This window comes from Coloeus monedula (genome assembly GCF_965178545.1).
Source record: "Coloeus monedula genome assembly, chromosome: 7".
Taxonomy (NCBI): Eukaryota; Metazoa; Chordata; class Aves; order Passeriformes; family Corvidae; genus Coloeus; species Coloeus monedula.
This window is the reverse complement of record NC_138787.1, coordinates 19420837-19447126: the sequence shown is the minus strand read 5'-3', so window position 1 is coordinate 19447126 and position 26290 is coordinate 19420837. Positions and strand designations below refer to the sequence as shown.

At 40.0% G+C, this 26290-nt stretch overlaps 1 protein-coding gene across 3 annotated transcripts in view; it reads left to right on the top strand.

The window, feature by feature from the left end:
* LOC309575016 (mitogen-activated protein kinase kinase kinase 20-like) overlaps positions 1 to 26275 on the top strand; it is a 66329-nt gene extending 40054 nt beyond the window's left edge. For all 3 annotated transcript variants that reach the window (XM_082285142.1, XM_082285143.1, XM_082285144.1), the window contains exons 8-12: positions 1508 to 1594; positions 5118 to 5192; positions 10437 to 10543; positions 16906 to 17041; positions 21253 to 26275. In XM_082285142.1, coding sequence (XP_082141268.1) covers positions 1508 to 1594; positions 5118 to 5192; positions 10437 to 10543; positions 16906 to 17041; positions 21253 to 21621 — 774 coding nt within the window. In that variant the 3' untranslated portion in view covers positions 21622 to 26275. The remainder of the gene's footprint in view (positions 1 to 1507; positions 1595 to 5117; positions 5193 to 10436; positions 10544 to 16905; positions 17042 to 21252) is intronic.
* Positions 26276 to 26290: the final 15 nt, after the last annotated feature.

The following is a 26290-nucleotide window of genomic DNA, read 5'->3' as shown; positions in this document are numbered from 1 at the left end:
TATCTGATGTGCAAACTTGAGTTTTTCCTCTGTGGTTTCATGGTACAGTCACACAGATGAGGTGGTTCTGCAAGGCTGCTCAACCACATGTTTGATTTGGTCCAGGGACCTTTGTTTTAAACTGACTGTTCTGTACACTGCTATTTTGCCTGAAGTACATGGGACTGCTAAATGTTTTCCTTCTCTCACAATTAAATTTCCTTCTCTACCAGTAGAGAGGTGATAATTTGAGTTACAATTGAGTTGCCTATTTTTCCTTCTGAAAGGATTGAACTGAGGCTAACAGGGTAATTGAATACGTCTGCAAAAGATTTCCCCATATATTTCTTATTCTCAGAAAAACTGTTCTTATTTTTCCAAGATACCCTTACCTTTACTAATCAGTCTTCTGACTCAAGCAGAATTATTCAAATCGGTCTATTGTTGGAGTACCCTGTTCACTTGATTAAAGACCCAACTCTGCTTCAATGCATTTTTTTTGCTTGACCTCCATCTGCCAATATTGTTGCATTTTCTTTCTAATTATCTTCATAGCTGTCCACAATCCATTCAAAACGATGCAGCTGGAATAAACCTGGGCACTAACCCAAACAGTGAGGATACAGAGGCTTGCATAAGGATCTTAATGCATTTTGGCAAATCCTGCATTAAATGTATTTTGTTGTTGCTGTTATACTTGATATATGAGCCGAAGAAAAAGTTTGTAGATATTCGTAACTAGATGTGTATATGAAGGTTCTGCTGTAAAAAACTGGGGACATACACAAGTGGAGGTACAAAGTGCTATTAATTTGGTTGAATTCCAATATGTTGTACCAATAGCAGAAAAACAAGTTGGATTCATTGACTTGAAGCCTTTTTGATGATGCCAAACTCTTTTCTACAGAATAGCTTAGATTCTTGGGTACCGTGTTACCAAAATGCTAAAAGCATGCAAAATTAGGAGATCTTTCTATATCTAAGGACAGTATGTCTATAAAATCTGGAGGAGAACAGAGTAATTTTTTATATGCCATGTATTGCTTAGTTTAACATGATCACATACTTGGAGATAAACAATTACAGTTTTGATTGCAAAATTTTATTTTTATAGGCATATCATAGGAGCAAAATACCTTTTGGATCACATTCACTAGTTGCAATTGCATAGAAATATTTTTAAATGAAAAATTACTGCAAAGCAAAGATATGTCTAGTTGGAGCTGAGAAGGAGAGGAGGAGTTCATTGTCTTCCCAAGTCCCAGTTGCCAAATGTGAACTTTATAGTGTACAAAGATAGTAAAAAAGCAACCGAGTTTTTCATCTTGGCTTTTCTGTAGGTGAAAAAGCAGAAACATTCAAATTAATTTTGTGAGAGGATCTCGCACACAAACACTGGTCCAAGTTCCTGCAAATGAAAACTGGTTGCCTGGTAATTGGATACAGAATAGTGCTGTATCAAGGTTTAATAATGTATTTAAAATACAAAGTACAGAAATAAAAATTCTTTTCTTTTTTTCTCTTCCAGGTTCTCTGGGAGATGCTAACAAGGGAGGTCCCCTTTAAAGGCTTGGAAGGATTACAAGTAGCTTGGCTTGTAGTGGAAAAAAACGAGGTAAGACTACGTTTCTACATTCAGGTACATAGATCAGAAAACAGTATTGGGGTTTTGCAAAAGACTTTTTCATCTTCTTCAAATTGAAAGTAAGTTCACGCGTATGGAAAGATTAGCAGTAGGAGCTAACACAAAGGGTCAAAGTGATGTTATTCCTCATGAATGGACCCTTTACATCTAATTGTTGCAGCTTCACGTCGTGATGCTGTAGATCAAAAATTGTACAAGTACTGTACTAGTTTCTCAGTCTCAATTGTAAAACCTAGGGGTTTGTTCTTAGTGATGAAAGAAGCCATTGCGTCCAAGGTAGGGGAACAGTTTAACTCCATCTCCTGCGTTTAGGACATCTTTTTACTGGCCGGGAGTTGATATATCTGTAAGAGACCTTCAGCTACTTCAACTTAACTCTCCCAGCAGGAGTCACTATAGTACAAGAAACTGCCGCTTAGATGAAAATTTCAAAAATAAAAGAAGAAAAAATAGTTTTAAAAAAAGAGAGAAATTACAGTTTTGCCACCTACGTTCAACACTACATTGAAGATGAGCTCCTCACTGGTATCGGCAAGGCTGTGGCATAGCTGCAAGCCTCCTCATGCAGAGTCTTTCCATTTCAAAAGCACTTCAGTGGTGTAAACACCGTTTGTACAGTGTCCCCAGCCTCGCTTTTCTTCTTCTCACAAATTGAGGCTTTCAGTTAGTTGGACATGTGAGCGTATATCTGAACACATAGTCCCTTGATATCAAAGACAGTAACTACATTTAAAAAACATTTAAAGTTGTGACTGTACCACACACAGACAAGCATGGAAATCCTCCACAAAGATGAAACCTCCTCTATCTAGACACAGCGGAAGCTTGGGAAACATTACAATGGCGAGGCAGTGGCTGTACAATACAGATTTCTATTCTTCTACATAAACTGTTTCTCAAAATGCTTCAGAGTTAAACAGAGGAGTTAGGTTTCCTCCTCTTAGTTTAATGTTTTTTGTTGGTGTTTTTTTCCCTCTCTCTTTTTTCTTCTTTTTGAGGACTGGATTAATTCCAGTGAGTGACACTGTGATATACCAATTAGTTGGAAATGCTACTATACCAGTGTGAAGATTGTGAATGTGGTCTTCTACTGTATTTATCAGAGCAGGGGGCACAAAGACACTCTTTCTCCTAGTTTAAGAAAGGCCTCATGCATCGTTTTGAAGGAGGAACCATAAAACCTTCCATCAATAGTATTTGTTTCTTGTGCCTACCATGTGCAGTTTTACGTGAAGGGTACAGAGTGGCACTGGGAATGTTTTAAAGAGATGTAGTAACATGCTAAAAGATGTCAGAGAGTACAGTACATTTCTCTACAGTTTTCCAGAGCCAGGGATTGTGTAAAATACAGTATCAGCAAAATGTGGACATGACTATTTTACTCTTGGCTGAAGATACCCAAGGGGTGGCATTCTCAGAGCCAGCTCTTTGCCTGTCAGGTACCACTAGCCTGCTGCTACCATTTTCCTTAGAGGGCTGTGAGGGAGCTTAGAGGGCATTGCATAGTTTTTATTTTTTCTGGCCGTGACTTGGGTAACATGTCCAGCATAAGCCTTGTAAAAGTCAGTTGTGCTACTTTTCTTCTTAGTTTTCTGTGTCCCATAACAAGTGTAAGGGTCAGGTTCTGCTCTCAGTTCAATCTGTTGACATCAGTGGGATTGCGTGGTTCCAGTCCACAACAAGACTGAATCACTGTTGAGCCAGTCCTCCATTTTTTGGACTGCAAGTCTTTTAAAATCGGTGTGGGATCGAGGCCAAAGCGTAATTGCATAAGGTGAAAAATCCCCTTTGCAAAGCCTGAGGCCAGCAAACGGAGTAGATTCTAATGTTTCTGTATGGATCTCCTTTGACACTCTGCATCATTTCACAGTGTTATTTTTATTGTGGTAGAGATTTTTTTTTTTTAAGCCAAAAAAGCAAAGCATGAGAGTTCAGGTTATGCTAGATATGATCTCAATAAATTGCCACTGAGAAATATATTCTTTATTATAATATGACATTTGGAACCTGCTACCTCTATATTACATATTTTATAGGTGACCTTCTGCACGAGTGAGACAAGTGGTGATTGCAACTGATTCTCCACCTCCTGGAACAGTGAGGGTTACAGCCAGTGTATTTTTAGGCTAATGACTCAATTAGAGATCAAGCACCAGTACAACTTATTTATGCATTTTACAAATTTCTGTGTATTTCTTCCACAGAAACCCTTGCACATTAATTTATGACATTAATAATGAGACTTCTGCAGTGCCCTGCCTCTGTATCTCATGTTTCCAGTTTTTATGGTGTTCAAATGCTTGTGGAGCAGAATTGTTAAACCCTTACTTTTGGCTGCTGTGTCTTGTAAGGCTTTGCAGGTCATGCTGCAGTAATGTAATGGTACAGAGCGGCATAACTTGCTCTGCTTTGCTTCTGAAATGGCAATAGTAGGGCAGTTGAAAGGGTCTTCCTGGCAGGTTAGTCTGAACAGGACTGTAATACCTGGTTCTCACCTCTTAGAGGACAGGAACCCTTTTTCCAGCTTGATCTCTCTTACATTTGGACTCATTTTCACTGAGAAACTGGTTTTTTTTACCTAACTTTAACAAATTTATTTATATAATATGAAACATCTGAAGTCAGTTAACTGTATTAGGGAGAGCAGAGGGATCTCCTTCAGTGTGTGGTGTTGGAAGCATGTGCAGTCAACTGGAGAGGCTTCAGTATCTGTGTATATGAGAAAGGATTTCCTTTTAGGCTTTCCAGTCTGGAGGCAGGCTGTTAATGTAAAAATCTTCTAAGGCTGGCTGAGTGAATTCTTTCATGGTTTAAAACTCTCAGCAAATGAAACCAAACTAGCTTCAAACTAATTCTCTGTAGTGAGTGGTCCTGGCTATAACCAGCAACTCCTTGTCTTCAGTCATTAGGAAATATTTATGAGTTCACTGTGCTCTGTGAGTGCTTTCTGAGATCTGCATGTCCTCATTAATCCTTCTGACCACAGGCTCCTGAAACATCATGTTTCATGTAGAGCCTCACTTAACTCTTTTTAACTCACTTAATGTAATCTATATTTCAGCTATTTGTGTGTCAAAAGTGATTATAGTATTGTACAGCTAGATCATTTACGTGGGAGAAAGGAATTAAGGCAGGCTGTACATTATGCCTATCTGACAAGCATCTTAAAATACTATGCAGTAACCTCCACAAACTACTATGTTATAGTATTAAAAGCTGTTTGTCTTGGTTTTGCTTCTTCTCTCAGCTTTAAGGAACTCCATTTGTGCATTTGATACATTACTTTCTTATAGGTCTATTAAAAATTATTTGTGCTTCCTGCTAGTGGTAGTAATTTTGATTTTTCTTTCTCATATGTCTCCACATTTTTTATATTGCGTTTAAAAGAGAAAGTGTGCTTCAATTCTTTGAAGTCTATTGCTCTTATTGGAAACTGTTAGTAGCAGCCTAAAGGGAAATGCTTCCAGTAACTGGTACATTCTCTTTCCATTAGAGATTAACCATTCCAAGCAGTTGTCCCAGAAGTTTTGCAGAACTGATGCACCAATGTTGGGATGCTGATTCAAAGGTAATTAAATGTGTGTTTGATTTCTACACCACCACTCCAGCCTTGCTTTGCAAAATGCATTAGCATTTCTTCGGGGGACAAGTCTGAGCTGACACCATTGACACATTTCTTCACAAAGATACCCAGGACTGTCTTTTTTTTTAGTGGATTTATATATTTATACCTAAATGTGTGTCTCTCCCTTATAGTCAAGAATTACTATGCTGCTAACTTTCCTGACTAGTAAAGACAATGACAGGAAATACGGTATGATGGCCAAAATGTAGCCATTTTGGAGCAAGTGGAAAAATTGCAGATTTTGTATTTTCTTTCAAAGGTTAATATTTAATCCCTCTTGGATGTATGTGAGCATCACATTATGAAATACATATTTCAAGGTCCGGTTCTGTGCCCTACTTGTGTTGAAAACACAAGTATAAGTAAAGAATAAGTGAATCCGTAAGACATGGGTAGGAACAGCAGCAACACACTCTAAATTAACATTAAACCTTTCCTAATCTGTTCCCTTAGGACTTGAATGGTGAGCTTTATAATGACTTTACTGTAATAATATAATAATAGCAGTACCGTTTAACCATGAAAACAGAATAAAAAGTTAAAAGAGCTGCACCATTGTCCCTATTAATCTGCTGCTACAAAGAAGGGATTAAATAAGTATTTAGAGAGTAAAAGCTTTTGTAGATTATCAGAGTTACCTTCTTTAAATGGACTCTGCAACCATCGTGTTGTACATAAAACTGTCTGGAAGGAGCCTGTGGGCATACTAGCTTTAGTACCAAGGATTAACATCCATTTGCTTTGCCTATGAAAATATTTGAGACATTGAAGAATAGTTAAGCAAAGGAAATTGTGCTCTTCTACTCAAGTCAAGGCACCAGGAAGAGCTTTGTTTCTTTAAACTCAGGAGAAAGTAGGCTACTACTTTGGAGAGACGAAGATTAATTCCAAGACAAAGTAGAGCATATAGGTGCTCTAAACTAGAATTTATCGCCAGACAGTAGCCATAGAGGAATAACAGGAGAAAGAAAATATCTGTTCTTGGTCTCTCTTTTTAAAGCAAGGAGTTGCTTTCCTACAGAATGGATCTGGAAGACTGAGATCCATCAACATGTGATTTCCATGTGAACAGACATAAAATTGCCATTCCCTTAATAGCTCCTTGTATTCTCCCCACAGAAGGGAGGGGAGAAACATGCTTAGAGTTTTTGAATCTACAAGTAGGCTGCTTAAGTTCTAGGTCAGTAATTACTGAAGAGGACTTTCAGAGCCAACTACTTATCTTTACTAACTGCTCCCAAATGTCAGCATCACTACCAAAGGCCTCAGAATAAGAATTATTGGAGTTTTTTTTCTGTAATTGTAGCACATACTAGATCAGCTCACTGCCTTGTTCAAGCCACATCCATAAGTGTCCAAAAGACTGTTGCTGTTTTTCAAGGAGAGGGAGGGATTTGCATGTTGTAAAAGAATGATGCTTAACCATCCGGCTGAGCAGAGTAATTTATCTGGGTGTGGGCTGGTTCCTGGGGACCTTGTTCCCAGAGGTGTCTCTGATGCATGCAAAGTGTGAAACTCACGTGAGATGGGGTTTTTCTCACAGTCTGCTCTTCACTAGTTTTTTTCATGCAGCTCTTCCTCTGTTAGGCAATTACAACTTTGTTCACATGACTGAAATGGAGTTACTTGTGGTCACAATTTGGGCATGTGACTGACCTATTCAGTCACGTGTTGGGAAAGGATCACTACTTACAGTTCTCAAAATGCTTTGATAAAGGGCTGTGTGGCCTGCATGAGCCAAAAGATGGAGCACGCTCCTCTGAAATACTGCTCTGTGTAACGTTCCCTTTTTGCCGGGATTAGCTTTAGAAAATCAGATCGTTGATGCATGAACAAGTTACTGAAGGTCAAGCAGGGGTGAGCTTGAGTATGTCAGCTGCTCAAAAGCAGTTGCTAAGGTGCATACTTTTAGTCCACAGAAAGCATGAGGTAACTTTTGGTGGCTTACCCCTGAGAAATGAGGGATATGCATTTATGGTGGGGCTAAGGAATACACTTGGCGAGCTGCTGCAGAGCAGCTGGAGTGTCAGACACTGCTCACACCATAATTTCTTCATGGGAACAGACAGTTATTAATGCTGCTTTGAATTCTTAAGAATTTCTTCACACATGGGGAAAAATATTTGTAGTGCATTGCTCCACGAGATACTTGGGATGATAGTATTTATGCAGTTTAAACTGCTAGTTGAAACAAACAGTTCACACCTTAAAATTTCTACCAAACAAGTTGCTTTTGCTTGGGTATTAGGTAATTGTAGAAACAAGGTTGCTCATGACTGATGTCTTTGTTTACTGGGGTTTCGAGACATGGGTGAACAATTCTTTCTCATTTCATCTGTTCCTTCAGTTTCTCCCCACATCAAAGATGTTTATAAATTATGGAGTATTTTAATGGAAATCAGAAATCTGGGAACAGAGAAGGAGCAAAAAATGAAAGCCATATGGATTAAATATCCTGGTTTTATGCAGACCTATTCAGTAAGAAATACTGAGTGGAAGGAAACAATGAAAATATTAGCCAGAATTATTTCTAGAGGGGCATATATTTTAAAGATTTCAGTATGAGACATCACAGATATAAAGGGAAACAGTTTTCAAAGGCGACTCATGCCTTGATATTTTAAGAATCCCTTATAATGGCTTTCTAGAAAGTGCTAAGCAGTTATCCACTGAAAAGAATACTTTTTTGTTTTGTTAAGTTTCTCAGCTCAGGCTCCCAGTTTCACAAATCACTTCTTGCCAGTTTTAACCAAGGTACCATTCTGCACTTAGAGTGCATTTATTAAATCTGAAATTATCCTTTCCTAGGGGCAAAAGACCAACAAAACCCACATGACAGTGTAGGCTTGTGCCTTCCTGTCAGGTTTTTCTCCATGCAAAGCTGTTACCTGTACATCTGGCAGCTGCAAAGCTGGCAGGGTTGCTGCTGGCTGTTCACAGAATTTGCACAGGCAGAGATGTACAGTACTTTGACAGTACTGTGTGACTCTGCATTTATTCCAGCTCCAGTTGCACAACTCAGCAGCTCCTTTGCCTGTACTGTAGGACCCACCAAGTGAGTGTTGCTGCTTCTCCCAAATCAGTTGGTTGATCCTTTTGCCCACCCTTAGTAAAAGCCCTGTTCTCTGTCATTGTCTCCACTCCGGTTACTCCAGACAAGCCTGACAGTAGAGTTGACTGTGCTCACTTAGTGTCAGCCCTGCCCTGTACTTCCCAGTACACACCTGCGAAAAAAGGAGCAAGCAAAACTCATAGAAGTGTTTTGTAAATTATCCTGAATAATCCATAAAATATTGTAGATAATGCAGCATGGGAATGTTTGCCCTTGGTGTCTTCCTGAAAATAGAATTTGTTTAGTACAGGCACATTATGGTACCTGCCAGTCTGTTGGACAGTGTGTAGCAGTTCCAGTACCCTTCTAAATTGGAGGGAGCCACTGTCTCCTGTCTGGCAGCTTCCTCACTATTTGGGAAGCCCTTGAATCTCTTCAACAGTTCACATCTGCTGGTGTGGTTAGAAGAGATCCAGTAGTAGCAACAAAAAGGGTGGAAGGCCATTGAAAGGTTCTTCTGCCCCAAAACTGCAGTGGAGTTGGTGGTGGTGTCACGGATGGATTTTGTGCGCTGAGCCCCCAGCGCAGCCAGCTCCTGACCAGGGAGGTTTGGGCTCTTCCAGAGTGTGTTCAGAGGATCTGCTCAGCTGTCGCAGGTCCAGCAGCATCATGCACCTGGAGGGAAGGACGGCCGCCTCCCCAGCCCCCTGTAAAGGCAGGGTGACCCTGCTGGGTTTCCATCCAAGGGGCTGTGTCACCAATGCAAGCAATGTGCTGCTGAACAGGTACCTGTTGCCATGAAGCTCAGCATGCCCAGTTTGCTGCTCCCTGCGTGCTGGGCTGGGGACCAAATTGTGTAAGCACATGGGTGGCTGGGGCAAGCATGTCTGTTGCAAAGAAAATCTGTGTAGCTCACTGAACTGCCCATTGCCCAAAATCATGGAGATGGACCAAAAAATGACAGACAAAACCTCCAGTTACAGCCGAATAGTGCAGCATTACAGTATAAGAGAGCTTGTCTCTTTTTTTGTTATGCATTTGACACTTTTTCATGCTGTTTGACATTTAAAATAAAGAAATTGTCTTTCTTTTATAATGTGGAAATCACTTGGATCTTCCTGAGAGAGACACCTCAGCATTGTTCCTAATTGTTTTTGTGCTCCCAAATTAAAATGCACGTTTTAATTGCGGCATCTGTAATTTTAGCAGAAATGGTATAATTAAAGGCACGATAGAGAGAGAATGTGCATCATCCCCTTATTATGTATCTACATTTTGTTTCAACCTTTTGTCTCAACCTTGTCTGGGGTCTGTCAAACAGACTAACAGAGTCAGCGCTCTTTCAAGAAACACATTTAACTGTGGCTTTTTCAGTTTTCAGTTATTATCCTATTTCATAGCTTCCCCTTGGGACTAAGGGAAAAGTAAAAAAACCAGGGAAGTTTTAACTGCTCTTTCTGACTTGCGAGCACAGTGGGTGCTGGATGGAGAGCCCTGGAACAGAAAGTTCAGTAAATGAGCTCAGGACAGAAGAGCACAGGGTCCACTAATGTGAGCTTAGCTGCCAGATGAGACATCCTTTGCTAGCCTCAATCTTCACTTCTTCCCTGGCTGCTCCTGAGGTAGCTAAATGAGAGTTTTTCTGAAAAGTATCTCCTCTGCAAGAGGGGAACTGCAGCCAGAAACCTGTTTTTGATGGGCAGCTAAATGGCTTGTTCACACACCAGAGTTTATGTTAATACCTGTAAAAGGCCATCTGTATAATTACCAGTTGCTAGTGGGCCAGCCTTCTCTATTTGGAAGCATTTTCCTTCTTAGCTTGAGAAAAGTTATTCTTTCAAATTAAGAATCTAGATGATTATTGATGCTTCTAATGTTTAATGCTGTTAAGACATGGGAGACTAAGCTAAGGCTTGAGTCCTACTAGCCTATGTGACTCTTCCCAAACTTTTCTTTAATGGAAGAACAAAAAGAAACCATTTACAGACTTACAATCCTCTTGTAGGATGCTGTGGTCAGAAAGAAGTGTGGCAATTTCTGTTAATTGTGAGGTTTCAGGTGAAAAATTCCTGCAGATAGTTTTAGTAGTTTTATATGAATGCAAATGCTCTGTTTTGGTTTTCTTTTTTCTTCAGAAAAGACCGTCTTTCAAGCAGATTATTTCAATCCTGGAATCTATGTCAAATGACAGCAACCTTCCAGACCAGTGTAACTCATTCCTGCATAACAAGGCAGAGTGGAGGTAAGTTTTCTTCCTCCCAAGATGAAATGATGTGGTTTTACATTGAAATGGTGTGAGTGTTTTTTTTCAGAAAGACATCAGACTCTGATGATGTACTGGTAGAAAATATGTGTGCTTGAAGTATTTTTAGAACGTAACTTACCTTGCTGTTTTTCAGGAATGCCCAGAATGTTGCGAAACTTGTAGTAGGAGCCAATGCACTTAGCTGTACCCTATATTTATTATTACACTGGTTTAGACATTATGATATTTCTGGTTTTATGATTCATGTCTTAAAACCAATTACAAGTTCTCAGTCAATAGTGTGGGGGGCAAAAGAGCTCAGATAATATATAATATGTAGGTTTGATGCAATTTTCATTGAAAGTGTATTGGTGATGTTAATATTCAAACCAAAAAAAGATAAGGGGCATAACACCCCCCCCCCCCTTCCAAGTCAAGCCTCTATTTCTCTTCACTTGTATGCATTCTACCATTTTTTATACATTCTCTCCTTTGTACTAACTGTGTGTCCACACATCCAGCATATGCCCAAGTCAGTCCTGTTTTTGCATAGTGTCCCAGCACGGCTTGACCATATGTTTTTAGCTATTGCTGATTGTGATTGTTATTCATAAGTGATTATAAATGGAGATGAGATTTGAGAAAATTTTATTACATTACAGTTTTGAAGTAAAACTTCCAGCCTCCTTTTTGGAATGTGCCAAAACTTAAAAAACCTGTCCCTGAAGCTTATTTGTGGGTTAGAAAACTTGCTGCTTCCCAGTACAGACTTCTGTTTGAGAAGAAAAATTGAAAACAGATCTGCACAGGGAGATGATTTTTGCAGACGATCATGCCTCAGTCTATATTAAGAAGCGTTGGCCCTATGCCAAACAATCAGGGAGCAGAAATACTGAAAAATTCCATGCATCGAAGAAACCGGGACGGGGTGGAGGAAGGGGACGAGCACATGGAAATGGAGCTTGTGTCAAACCCGGCAATCCCGCGTTTCTTCCGCTGCCTTCCAAGGAAAGGCAAGACGTAGAATTTTACTAGGGCGAGTGGAAAAACTGAGCCGTCGCTGGGACGGCCCCGGTCACACGGCGGGGTATAAATAGCCCGGGCCGGGCCCGCCCTGGCTCGGCCGCGCTGCCGGCGGCCCCGGGCCCGGCCCGGCGGCGGGGGCTGTGCGCCATCTGCTGGCGGCGGCGCCGCACTGCGCCTCCCGCGCCGCCCCGCGGGGCCGCCCCGCAGCGCTGCGTGCCCGGCCGGGGCCGCCGGGGCTGCCGGGGCTGCCGGGGCCGCCGGGGCTGCCGGGGCTGCCGGGGCCGCCGGGGCTGCCGGGGCTGCCGGGGCCGCCGGGGCTGCCGGGGCCGCCGGGGCCGCCGGGGCCGCCGGGGCCGCCGGGGCTGCCGGGGCTGCCGGGGCCGCCGGGGCCGCCGGGGCCGCCGGGGCCGCCGGGGCCGCCGGGGCTGCCGGGGCTGTGTCCGGGCGCTGCTGTTACGCGGCCACCGCCGGGCCCTCTGCCCCCAGACCGGTGTTCTAGGGCGTGGGACAAATTTAAAGTACCCACGCTTACGTCGTGGCCACCGTTGTTTATGCAGACTCTGGGCATCATATTGTGGTTTTGATGGCAGACAGAAGGAGGAGGGTTGGAGAAAAATACACCCTAGTGAGGGGTTTCTTATACACCCTATATAGTAAAAATATTTATTTAAAAGATGAGCAAGTACTCAAATGTCTTTAGGAAAAGCAAGTAACTGTTTGAATCTTGCCAATATAGCAAAATAAAAGCCGTGCTAGCTGTCATTTGGTAACAAACATTGTTTTACTTAATCAGTTTGTTTCTTGAAGTGTGATTCAGTTGGCCCAAGTATTTCTTGCAAATTTTGTTTTGATGCACCTAAATTTCTCAGATGAGGAATGTCTGAAAAGGTGTTAATGAAAAGCCATGTAGCAACAAAAAGCTCTTTAGTACTATCAAGTAATGGGAAAACTTCTTACCATGGAGACTTGTGTTAAAGATAAATATGGCATTTTTTCTGGACTAATAAATGACTTGGAGGCAAGGAAGTATGAGTGAGAAAATACAAATTCATGATGGGACATGATTTGCCTGAAAGCAAAGATGATTTCTGAATCAAGCCGAAATGAAAACACAAGGTTCAGAAAGAGCCCAAGTCATGTGGATGCTTGTTTGGAAGCTGGAGGGGTGCTCTCCTACCCAAATTCTGGTAACAGCTGCCTGCCCTGCTGCAAAAGCCATGACTGTATGGAGGCGTTCATGAATGTTGAGCCAAATTAACAGAAAGGATGCAAAAAATATGCTACCCGAAGTAGATGAAAGATGCATAAAGTGATCCCAAAGGATAAACTAAAAGAGACTAAGTTTGTTACTGAAAACAATTGCACAGAAGTTTAAGATGTTTTAACTTCTGCATTGAAAAATCTTTGCTTTTACTGCTTGCTTTTTTTTCCCCCCATGGTTTTTTGTCCCACAGTGTTTTGCAAAGAGATAGCTGAACCAGCAGTAGGGAAAGAATGAGATGTATTACCACAAAATAGGGAATTTTAATGAGGCCTGGATATCAGAGCCCTGGAGAAGGGTGAGCTTGGGAAAAGCAAAAGTTATGCTTGTTCCTTTGAGGGACCTGTGAATTAATGATCCAGATACTGCACTTTCATAAGGATACTGCACTTACCAAAGCAAATCAAAGCTCAGACAAGCTGGATTGTGTTTTTCCCCACTCTTAAAAAAAGGCAAGCTGAGGTTCTTTTTGTATAGACATGCCAAAACTGTAGCTATAACAGCAAGCAACTGGAGTCTTCGGTATCACTGCCTGGCTGGCATGAAAACTGAGAGTGGGCTGAATCTATACATGACTGGTGGAGTTGATAACACAAATGATGCTTTGACTTATCTATATAATGTGGTCTTATTTGCAACATTTTCTGGTCTTAATTTTTATATTAATAACACATTTTGATTTGCTCGTTCTGTATTTCTTTAGAATAGTTCAGTGTCTTCTTTCCTAACTGTTCTACACATGTTTGGCACATTTTATTATTTAATAAAATAGGGGCACTGTCTTACGCCCGAGTTGCGTAGGTCTGCCCTATGTGTAAGTTCATATTCTGTGATCTTTTTGGAGCCCTTTCTCAAGTCACTTGTATTACAGTAGGAAAAAATTACTGTAGAAAATGATGTTCCAATTCAGTGAGAGATCACATTTGTCTGCATTTAGTCATGTAGACTAACTGCATCTCTCCTTCCATCCTCTCCCTTTGAGTGGCTGCTCCAATGATTAAAAAAGTTTATTATTGATACTTATATTAGTGTAGTAAGTCAAGACACATAAACAAATGCCAGTCATTGTTTTTAATCTGGGAATGTTTATCATTATAGTTTCTCATAACGCAGTGTTTGTTCTTCAGTGTCACAGAATGAAATTATTCTAGAAAAACCAGTAAACTCAGACTGCAGAACTACAGAAGCAAACAAATCCGCATGTCCTACCATGTATAATATTTCAAGCTGCTTCATTTATGGAGTAGGACTCATTAACTGGGCAATGTACAGTAACTTTCTCTTTAATTACACAGTTTCATTATGCAGTGGAATTATTTTTCAGAATGCAACGGTTTTTGCAGACTGACCTTGTATTATAAGAGAAGTTTCTGTCTAATGAAGAGAGGTAATTACAGTACAAAATAGACTTTTGACATAGAGAAAACTATTGTTACCAGGACTCCCCTAGTGCATAATATTATTTTAAAAGAGAATGTAATTTACATATGTAAAAAATAATAGTTGTGTGTAAGTAGCAGCGATGATGAGAGACAAACTAAGAAAAGCAGTGCTTGCAACTGCTCTCAAATTGCTCTGTAGTTCCCACAGTAGATAGCATAGTATGTGTTGCACCTGGCAGAAAGGGTTTATGAGGGATATGGGTGTCTGGGGAGGAGTCACTTTCTGACCTTTGGTCCAGTGCTTTTTAGTTTGTTCCCTCATTGTCTCTTCATTACGATGTATGACCACTTCCTACCCAGCACAGAGATCTTGATCTATGCGTGCCTAAATATGACAGAGAATTTTTCTTGAAATCTGAAGCATGATAATTATGAGGGGCATTTGTTCTGACCACCACATAGAACAGCTCACTCAGCAGGACTCAAGTGTGATAAATGCCTATGTCCCCAGGTGGCTGATTTCTGCAGTAGAATTAAACATGATGGTAAAGTTTGCAATAGGATTTGATGGTTATTCTAGCTCTGAATCCTTTCACTGTACTTTGTAAGCATTACTCTCTGACAGAGGTATCTTATCAAAATGAGAAATCCATAAAATTTGGAATATTTATATTATTTGATTTGCTTAAATAGACTCTTTGGGTATGCTATTTTCCCACATTGAGAGGCTGAACTCTTTTAGGTTGATAGTGACGAAGAGTTTAATCATTTCATGCCAGGACAGGAGTCCTGGAAGGAAGAAGTAATTCTCTTTCTCCACCCAAATAGAAATGACAGCTAACTCTGTTAGTCCTTCTACTTTCTTTATGAAAACATTAGAAGGAGTATATTGTGCCAGTTTGGCCAAATTTAGAAATATATCCTCTGAGAGGAGGCAGGTCACCACCCCTCCCCCACCAGCTTCAGGAAAAAATAAATTTTCCTCAAAGGAAAGTGAAAGAGATAAAAACTATTTATTTAACAAACACACGGGAAAAGGAAAATAATGCTAAATAATAAAATCTTCCGCTGGGAAACCTGGGAAAGTGTTCGAGTCCTCCCTTTGGTCTCCTTGGAGCTGGGGCTTGGCCCAGGGCCAGGCCCTCTGTGCCCAGTGGAAAGTCCTCCCAATGTGCTCTGATATTGAAGCAGTCCAGTAGAAAAGGGAGAAAATCCAAAATTCCAGGGAAGGAAAAAACTTCAGCTCTCAGTCTCTCTCCGGAGAAAAAGAAACTGAACAACTGGCCAAAAACTGACCTGGAGGCAGCAAGCCGGGTGGTTCTTCGCTCCCCTGCTGCAGCTGGGGGAAAAAAAGTCACTATCTCTGTGTGACCTTGGACAAGCTGCAAACTGCTTTGAAAAAGTTTTGCTCGGTTTTCCTTCCTCCTCTCAGGCTCAGTTTAGAGGCATAGAAAGGCACAAGAATTAATTTCTGGGCATAGGGCAGCAATATGGGATACACATCATAAAGTCACCCCAAGACACATATTTTGTTCACAGTGTGTTAACACAAGAAAAATAACATGGAAGTTTGAGCAGAGTATTTGGCCTTGCAGAGTCCAAATAGCTATCTTTGGAGCTCTCTTTAGGATCTCTTGTCTCCTTAGGAGCTCACTTTTTCAAGGAGAAAAATAAAACACTGTGATTGACTCTTCCTACAACTGTCAGGATACAGGTGGCAGGCAGTGCACAATCTCCCAAACAGGCACAGAAATGGTTTGTTAAATGCAAGTTCAATCTCTGATAGAAATTGGTGATTTCTCTTTGGTTACCCCACAAACAAAAAATATGTCTGAATCTGGTGACATAGTTGTTGTTCACCTTCTGTGTATTTGTGTAGTGCAAAACAAGAGCAGTCCAGTTCATGTGTTTAAAATATACTGTCCCTCAGAAAGCATGTCAAAGGAAACTACTTTCTTAAGGGAGGTACATGCAGTGAAACCAAATAAAGATGGTATCTACAGCTTCTTAGAGTATTGCCTTTGTTTCCTGCCTTTCCTACTTTTCATAGTACTTCTTTGCATGTATGGTGAGAAGGGGGGAGAAATAAACCAAATCCTTTTCACAACTGTTCCAAACTTGAGAAGCTTGTATTTGTAACCATTTGCAGGGCTGGGTCATATCATGGTTTGTATTTTTGCTCTTGTAGCTTCACCTAAAGAAACAGGAAGGTTAAGTGGGGAAAACATTCCTCCACAAAATGCTTCTGTGCATTTTGAGTGTAAGTCCAAATAGTATTTTATAGTCAAGTTATAAACCCAGACAAACGGGCTTCTTGGACTGCCTGTATTGTGTTGTTAATGCTTGTCCCATTGCCAGTTCTTAATGCAGTTTCTTTATGGATCAGATCATGTTTCGTGATGCTGGGGGGAAAGAAGGCATTTTTGTTTTTAAAATGTTTTTGTTATATGGTATTTTACTCTTTTAAATGTTATTTTTCTTCAACTGAAGGTATTATGGTTGTTCTCAAGTATAAACATTGCCATTTGTTCCTAAAGCTGTGAAAGACTTTGCATTTGGTAATTAAATGAACTGCTTGAGTTAGTATTGTACTTTTCAGCCTTTCACATTTAATTAACATTCAGGTGGGAATTATGAACAATTTATATCTGTCAGGAAAAGACAAGATGTAACAAATTGTCTCCGTGCAGATGTGAAATTGAGGCAACCTTAGAGAGACTAAAGAAACTGGAGCGTGATCTGAGCTTTAAAGAGCAGGAACTAAAGGAACGGGAGAGACGTTTGAAGATGTGGGAGCAGAAGTTAACTGAACAATCAAATACTCCTGTAAGTAGACAATAATTCAATCTTTCATCTTGTGTCAGAAGTATTTGGAGCTTTGTCTGTGTAAATCTCAAGACACACCAAGGAAGTAGTGCTCCTGTTTTCAGTTGTTCCTTTGGGCCAATTTTATTGCATCACTCCAGATAACAATATTTTTTTAAAATTTCATCTAATACATTAGATACCACGTGTTACTGATAGTTCATATTGTGACATGGGAATTTTAAGTAGTGTCCCATTGATTTATTTAGAGTTCTCAGCTTAAAAAGTTGTTTACATTCAATAAATTCTTTTTTCAACTAGAAAGTTTTTGACATTATAGGATGCAGGATTTGGTCTTAAATGTAAGAATCATTTGTATCTTCTAGAAGGCATGTCAGGAAACTTATGCAGATTTTTTTGATTATGTTCTTTTTCTTTGAGAAGAAGCAAATTCACATTCTGTGAAAAGGGGGTCAAAATTTGAAGTGTTGACTTCAGGTTTTGTTCATAGTTATAGTTAACATAACTTTGACTGGCCAGTTACCAGTTGGTAGAACTGCCACATTTCTATTAGTAAATTGAACAAAAAACCTTCCTTGCATTATCTTGAATTTCTTAATGAAATACTATGCTCTTCAACCACTGATTGGCAGGGGGAGGACCACAGGGTTAGTGCATGGCGAGACATATTACAACAGAGTTGTTAAAAAAAAAATACTGTGATACCTATTTGTTTTTAAAGCACTACCTAAAACAAATACCAAATTGAGATTGCAGTAGTATATGATTTTTCTTATTTTCATGATTTTATCCTATTTAAAACCTTGATTCCAGCCAGACCCCTTTTACATATGACTTGTTTTTAAGGCATAGCTTATTGCTGTTGTTTGAATGAAGTTGCATTTATGTTCCAGCTGCGAACATGCAGTAATGAAATCATGGAGGATAAATGTTTTCTTATGTGCAGATTCTGTACGTTTTCGGTAGATATCTCTGTGCCTGCTTTAACACTTGCAAGATTCCAGTAACTGAGCTGTGGGCCATCCTCTATCCTGAGCACAGCATGAGACACAGCCTTAACGAGCAAACCTTTTCACCAGCAAGGCCCTTGGGTTTTTTTATGCTGTACTTGCTTATGACTTGTACTTTTCACTTAGAGCTGGCATTGCTGCAAGAATAAAGCATTGTGCTAAGGCCTATTGTGCTAAGCATGAACTGTCTTTCTGCATAGCATTAATCCAACTCTCCTATTGCATTTAAATGCAATTTCTTCTAATAGAGAAATACAGGTTTGTTTTTTCTGTACATTTTAAGTGAACTGTTACACAAAACATATTTTTTTAAAAGCCCTTTTATTGGAAAAAATGTGACATACTGGCAAAAAAAGGGCTTGTTCAAGCAGGATTGGATTTTCTGTAACACTGGTTACACATACAACTATATTGTAAATTCATAGCTGTAAATCATTTACAAAATACTGTTGGGCATTTTGTTTGCAAGCTGTAATCCTTGGGAGTCAAGCATCTGTCTCCCTTCATTAGTTCAGGCAGTGTCTGCTCAGCAGCACCAAACTGGAGGGCTAAAACAGGGACTTTTTACTTTAAACTTTAAACTACCTTGACTGTAAAAACAGGAGTAAAGATACGGCAGCCAGAGGTGTGACACATCTTAGAGTTCCCATGAGGCATAAACCTGGTTCTTAGCCAGTGCTAGGCCTCGTTGTGTCTTAGCTGGTACTCTTGTCCCTGCTCTCTGTTCTGCAGTCACCTCTTCATTTTGCTCTGCAGCAAAGACCAGGGGCCAGCAGTGGTGTGCAGGAGGAGAAACTTAAACCAAGTGAATGGAGAACAGCGAAACTGTCTCTGTCACTTGATTTCCCAATGTTGTAGCACTGGTAGAAGCTTCATCCTGCATGGTAGGTAACTACGAGTGGCAGGCTGCTCCAGCTCCAAAGAGTAAAGTGTAGCTTCACACACTTCAGCATGAGGGAAGGATGAGTCCAGTATTTAGAAATGCTTCTGTGCATTTCTCTCTGCTCTTATTTTAACCTTATTTCTGCTGCATCTTATGCAACAGACACCTTTGAGTCTGATCTCTGAAAATTATTTTGTGTGGATCTCCAAGAGCCTCTAGCACAAGGGAATCTGGAGTATTTTGGTGGAGTAAAATATATCCATAGCTGCAGTGAAATGGGAGACTTCTCTTGAAAGAAGATCTGACTTTAAGAAGGTAGTGTATGTAGCTAAGATGAACCTCTTATTTAGAGGAAGACAGTGAGCAAGGCATGAAATCCATATACTCACCTGTGATGCCCTGTACCTGCAGGTGGTCATTTAAGAACCGTGGAATTTAGAGAGATTGGTGGATCCCAGCCATTTCTAAATGTCTCTTCTGATAGTCATCATATGCAATGTGTCACTAAAGGCATGTCCTGTCCCAACAAACTCTTTAAATTCTCCAGATAACAAGATGGCAAAATATGGAGGAAGTAAAGTGATTATAATTTGCAAAATGAACCATTCACAGCTTACCCACTCTCAGGCATTGAACAGTCAGTGACACAGAAATGTATTTTAGTGGAAAGCTGATGTGCAGCTTTGTTGATTTTTGTAGGGAATTCTTCCCATATGTCAGGGGATGCTCTTCTCTGGAGCTCAACTGACTATAGCTACCTGGCAATGCAGTGTGTGTGCTGTGTACTAGGTGTTTTTTTTAAAAGATTCCTTCTTTTTATCAGGAAGAGGTTTTGGTGATCCTTGATCCAACTAGCACTCTGTTGATGTCGTAACTGAGTTTTTTTGTACAGCCAGGTGTACAGAAGCTTAGCTGCAGGTTCTTTCATCACTTAGCTATAGGGTGCATGAAGAGTATTTAGGGCACCCCATCATCCCACCCTCTTAGTTTTATTTTTGTTTCTTAAACCCTGATCACTAACTTTGCTTAACCACAATGCAAATAGTAAGTCTATGTAAGCAGGGAAAGCTCAAGGGGAACAGAAGACAAATACTGTCTTTTTTTAATGATAGAAAATCAGTCAATGCAAGTGGTTTTACCAAGAAATGGGCACTCTTTGAGCAACCTGGCTGTGAAGCCTCCCTGTGTCACATTCCAGGGCATCACTATAATCACCCCTGTAACCTGTTGTGACCAACTGCCTTTGACTCTTCAGGCAGTTTTCTGGTTAGGTTAAAAAAGATATGAAACCCCATGAAATTTGGATAGGTAGTTTTGCAAATGCTTTGGAAAGAAAGGCTAGTGCAGGTGTTCACACACAGCTCCTTTGCTGTTGTTTTAGTAGGTAGTTTAATTTAGGATGAAACTCCTGAGTTTTTATTCCCTGTGAAGCACAGGCAAACATGTCACAGAGGTTAGAGCCTGGCCACTCAGAAGAGTTATTAATCATTTAGCTGAAGAGGGCACATTTCATTTGTTACTACAAACAGACTGGATCAGGAGAATGCCATTATCTGTAGGTGAAGTTTATGTAAGTAGAAATTTAATATGATGTACAACCAAATGACAGATGTCTCTTGACACCACTAAAGAAAAAAAAAAAAAAAAAAAAAAAGCTGAAGAAGCTGATGAGCTGACCAAAACCACCTCTCTTCCCCTGCCTGCTTGTCCCTGGGATGGCTTCTGAAAGTGTGGTGCTGGTACAGGCTGGAGGCTGGTTCTCCTGTCCTTTGCATTGGTGAGAGACTCATTTCTGATCGTGGCTTTTGCAGGGTGACCCTTTCTCTTCTTTTGAGCATACACTCAAAACCAGTCTGCTGTGGCTTTCAGTTCTGATATTTAGGGGCTCCTACTTCTACACAAACTGCAGAGCTTGTTTGGGTTCTCTGGTCTTAACCTGATTTATTCTTCAATCCTGAATCCGGTTGAATTAAGCAGCTCCAATTGCCTTGGAACCAGTCCACCTGGTTGGGAAATGTTGTATTCTGTTTAGTGCTGTACAGAATGAAGGATTGAAGAGTTTGAACCTTCTTTTGTCATTAAAGCTCTGTTGCCTGTGGTTCTTGCCATGCCACTCAGTGATTTTGCACTTTGTTTTAAGAACAATGACCCCAGAAGGACGCTGTCTGTTTTAATGAATTCTTACTTGACCTCCATGTTTAGATTCACTAATCGTATGCTTTCTGTTGATTGCTGACTAATCTGGTGGTGTCTTTTTCCTTGATTTTTAAATTGGTTCTAACTTTCACTTTTGCTCTGTCCTTTCCTCCTTTAAATAGTTTTTCTTACCTCTTGCTGCAAGAATGTCTCAGGAGTCTTACTTTGAATCTAAAACAGAGGAGTCAAACAGTGCAGAGATGTCATGTCAGATCACAGCAACAAGTAACGGGGAGGTAGCTGGCATGAACCAAAGTCTGAAGGCCTTGATGATGACGGGCTTTGGGGATATCTTCTCTCTGAACCAAGCAGGATCTGTCCTGCATTCTGGAATGCAGATAAACATGCAAGCCAAAAAGAATTCTTCTAAAACCACCTCTATGAGAAAAGGGAAGAAAATCAACATGGCTTTGGGTTTCAGTGAATTCGACTGGTCAGATGACGATGATGATGATGATGATTTTGATGACACAGATGATAGCAGCGAATGAAATAAGTTGTAGAAGTAACCCTGAAATCGTTTTAGCAAAGCAAAACAATAAAGTTTTAGAACAAGAATCATGTCAGTTTGGTCTGTTTAAATCCTGTAAAAGAACAAAAAACCAACAAACAACAACAAAAAATATCTTCTCCAGGCTGAGCATATTTGTATGTAGAAAGATATGTTGTTTTTGTTTCGATTGTGCTGACTTATTTCTGCTTTGATGAAATTTGGAACTAAACTTTCCAAACTAATTGAGATTATTATTATTTTAAGAACCATGATTATATCTATAATTCCTAATGCCTGATTACAGAAACTATGGCTTGATAAATTTAAGATCTGGAAACACTGGGAGAAACTTCAATGCCTTTAATGCCATTAATGTACTTCAAATTTTTCTTTTGTGTTTTTTGTCATTTCCCTTACTCCTTTAATTGTCAATCATATGCATATACTTGTACTTCCAGATTTGCTATTCTCTGCATCCATTCTTTCGTACTGGTGTAGTGAAGGGGTTTGCTGTGTTTCTAATTTAATGCCCTTTTCAAGGCAGCATTGTGGGAAGTCACAAATAGGTTTCTAGGAAGAGAGAAGCTTGGGGGGGAAGAGAGGGGTTAGTTAAATATAAGGTTTAAACATTGAATAGCAGCAGAACCCAGATAATCCCTATTAGTAGATGATTTGTATAAATGTTCTTTTTTCCCCCTCACGTGTATGTGCATGTGTATATAATTCACGCTAGCAAAGTAAACTGCAATCAGACCTCTGCATCTATTATCAGATATTGTGATCTAGAAGCTAATTTTCAGTTATGTTGATGTGAATCCATGAAGCCTCATTAACTTTGATGGACTTATTCTTGTACCTGAGAGCAAAAATCGGTGTTTGTAAATTTTGATTCTGTTGTATCTCCTAAACAGCATGTGCCATCCTTAGAAAAGGACAAAGAGAAGCTGCTATGACATTTCAGCTCGGGCCCTACTACTGTGGCTTGTGTGAAATTTTCCGATGGCAGTAACATCAGGAATATTTACTAGTCTCTACATACCTGTTTTTTGCAGCTACCTTTCTTTTAAAGTATTGTTGCTGCTGTTACAGCTTACCATAAAATTCAGTGTGTAACAATCTGCTGCAATAATTGCCTGCCAGGCACTTATGTTGAGAGCAGTGAGGATGTTTCTCCTGATGACCCCTTTAGTAGTGATGCAGAAGGAGGGAGGGAAATCAGTGCAAACACAGATGCAGGTTAGAAAGGAAGATGTTGTAAAATATTTGCCAAGGAAGAAGGGCAGCATTTCAAAAGAAAAATGTTACTGTGTAGTTCAGCAGTAGTGGGAATAAGCCATCAAAATTCCATTCTCAATTACTGGAAGGGTTTCTTTTATGAAAACTTCTGTTTTTGAGTGGCTTCTTTAATTATAGGCTTGCCTGTTACACAGCTCTAACCTACATATTATCATGTTTGGTGGATAGCTTTGAGAAAAATGGATACATTAGATAACAGCAGGCCTGAAATCATTACATGTTCACTTAACAAAACAAAATTCTTTGAAGGAGTTTTTCTAGAGTAGGCACCTCTTTGGGTTGTGAGAAAGAATTGTTTTATCCTTGAGCATCAGCACTGGTCTGGCAAGTGCTACTCTTCAAGCTGGCCTACTCCATTCAGGTTGCACAGGATTAGACCCAGCCGAGATGCGTAGTTCCTGCAGGATGTCATTTAACCTTCTTCCAAACAGTTGCAAATATATTGATGTGAAGTTAACCTTCTTGTATCTAGAAGCTTTTCTCATGAGGAAATTATAATTTAAATGGTGCGGTACATGTACAAAGTATCCCAAGGAGGAACTGCTTCGGCTCAGGTGGGGATGGCTTCTTGGGTCCATCAGAGCAACCTGATTTGAGGGAGAAGAGGAGACTCGGAAGGGCAGATAATGACATGGAAATAAAAACAAATAGCCTTTTCCAGTGCAGATTTGTACTATTTTTGTAAGTCTACGTCTGCTAACACCCACAGCAATGATACTATTTTTGTAACTGCCACTTTGCACTCAGCCAAATTTGATGGATTTGTGTCATGTAGTATGTGCACTTTAGATCTTAAGATGTGTGTCATTGTGCATGAATTACTGTACCACATAAGCAGTGTAGGGTTGTACAACTGAAAACAAAATTTGGTTCAGTACATTTAGAATTCAAAAACCCCAAAAAATCTGTTCCTAGCATTGATATTTTGCACTTTTTTGGTGTTTGACAATCTCAGAGCACTTCATGCACATTTATGTTTGTGTGGGTTTTAACTGAATTTGTAAATTCACTCTTTAATCTTTACAGAAATAAAAATAGTTAAGTAGTATGACACTGATTTTTGTAGTTGCAAAATCACAAGGTTTAAGTCTGTCTTCAAGGTTTTGTGCTTATCCAGGGGTGTAACTTACATCAGCAAATATCATCAGAATGTGGTAACGTGCTTGTAGTAATTTCTACTATCTACTTGTTTCAGTATTTTTGAATGGAACAAGATGGATTTTTTTCCCCTTTGCCTTTCTTTGCTCATGTTGTTTGTCAAAGCAAATTAAACTGTATTAAGGGAAAATTAAAGCTCTTGTAAAACTTCCCCATTCATTTGAAGTAGCAAAAGTCATCTCTGAATTGTAGGTAAGGTAATAACTTGTCAAAGTCTTCTGATGTGGTTGAGATAGTGTTATACTTAGGATATTGGCTGTGCTTACTGAAAAAGTAGTGGTACTGGTCACATCTTTACTTTCCTGGGATGAGTTTCATACCAGATGTCTCCAGTTTACAAGCCGAGTATCGTATGTGAGAATCAAGCTGTGTTGTTTCTGCCTCTGAAATGCTTCTCACTAGATAAAAGCTTTAAAAGTGGCTCTGGTGGGCAGGTGTGGTGTTTGGAGGAGGTCAGAGTATTTCATCTTCCATACCTGATTTTGCTCTGCAGCGTATCCCAGTCCATCTTCTACCTGTCTCATCACCAGGTTGTATGAATCTCCAGAACAGTCCACAGCCACAGTGTGTCAGCTTATGAAAGCATTAACCAAACCCAGAAGGCATTTCTCTGGCTGCTCTGGACCAAAACCAGAACAAACCACCAAAAGCCTTCCTGTACACACCTCTCAGCTCACTAGGCCACGCCAGGTCTTTTGGGTTCCCAGTTTTCGCTGTCTTCCATAAACCCTGGAGGTATTTGCAGTAAAATTGCTGCATTTGGTGGAGGGGAAAGGTAAGAACCAGGCCTGAACTTCTCATTTTTACCAGGCTGCTGTACTGCAAACATTGACTTAGGTGGGTAAATGGCCTCAGAGAAGAATGGGGAGGATCGACTTTTGGCTTGCTTAAAAGATGCATGGTCAGCTGGGACCAAGACAGGATGCCCATCTCCCAACTCCCTTTCTTTTCCTTCAGCAGTGGTGAAAAAAAATGGAAAGGGGACTTAATAGAAGAAAACTTTTGCTCTAGTCATTTTTGTGATGATGACATCACTAATTTCTTGGAGTAGCAAGTGCCTTAAGGTACGGTGTGTAGGTGTGCTGCATCGGCAGCCATTGTGTGCTCCCTGACATGGAGCTTGTCCCCTCTGGATGGGAGGCGCTTCCTGGAGGTGAGGTCTGGCGTGGCCTCTTGTCACACAGTCATGTTCTTGACTTGTCATTTGCTTATTGTTCCAGAGGTTTTCTTAGATGTTGATTGCCTTTCCTTCTGGGTTTTAAAGTGTTTATTCTGAGTTAAAAATCTGATGCAGTAATGATGGGTATTGCTCTCAGCAGTAGCAATAGATCTGTAACGTGCATATAGCTGTTAAATATTCAGCAGTATTACTGTGCATCTTTAGTGCTGTACTTTCTTTTTCTGTAATCAGGCTGCTTTTACAGGTTTTTAATAAGACATCTGACTTGGCAGAGGTTTTAATACAGTCCTAGGTAGAACGTTCAGGTAGAAAAAGTAAGTTCATTTAGTAATTTTAACAGCCCTTAAAATGTACTGGTAGGAATCTGGAGGAGAGACCTTTCCCCTTTCCCCCAGGCTTCGACTTAGTGTACACTGTAAAATCTGCACAGAGATTTCTGATGTGTGAAGATCTAATTTTAAAACTGTAGAACCAACAACTTTCTTTCAACATTTTATATTGTGTGCTAAATATTCATATGCCTTTTAAAGTCAGATATAGTCCACTGCATTTCTTGCTTTTGCACTACTGAAGAAGTTTTGTACTGAATAATAGGAGTCGATGCTACTTACACTTCAAGTTTGATCTGATGGAATTTGAATAGAAAATATTTTCACAGTGTTAGAAAACTTCATTTTCCCTTCTGAAAAAGCAAAGCTGAGCGCAATGCCTATGCCAAGATTCTTGTGCTGTAAACTGAATATATAATTTGTGTGGAACATGCAATGTTACACTTCTGTGTGGTAAAATCTTGCAGTGTCAGTTATCTTCCTTATTGCACTTGACATACCATGTCTTGTTTTATTCACACTGTGGATTCAATTTTCCAGTGTAAAACCAAAGCAAACAAACAAAAAGAAATCATACAATGTATTAAATTTCCTTGATTGGTGTCCTAAACTTTCTTTTGATGTGAACTTTTCCCTTGCTTCTCTTTTGTTCCAAACTTCTATTTTGCAATAAACATTTTGACAGTAAATTTTATGCATTTGTG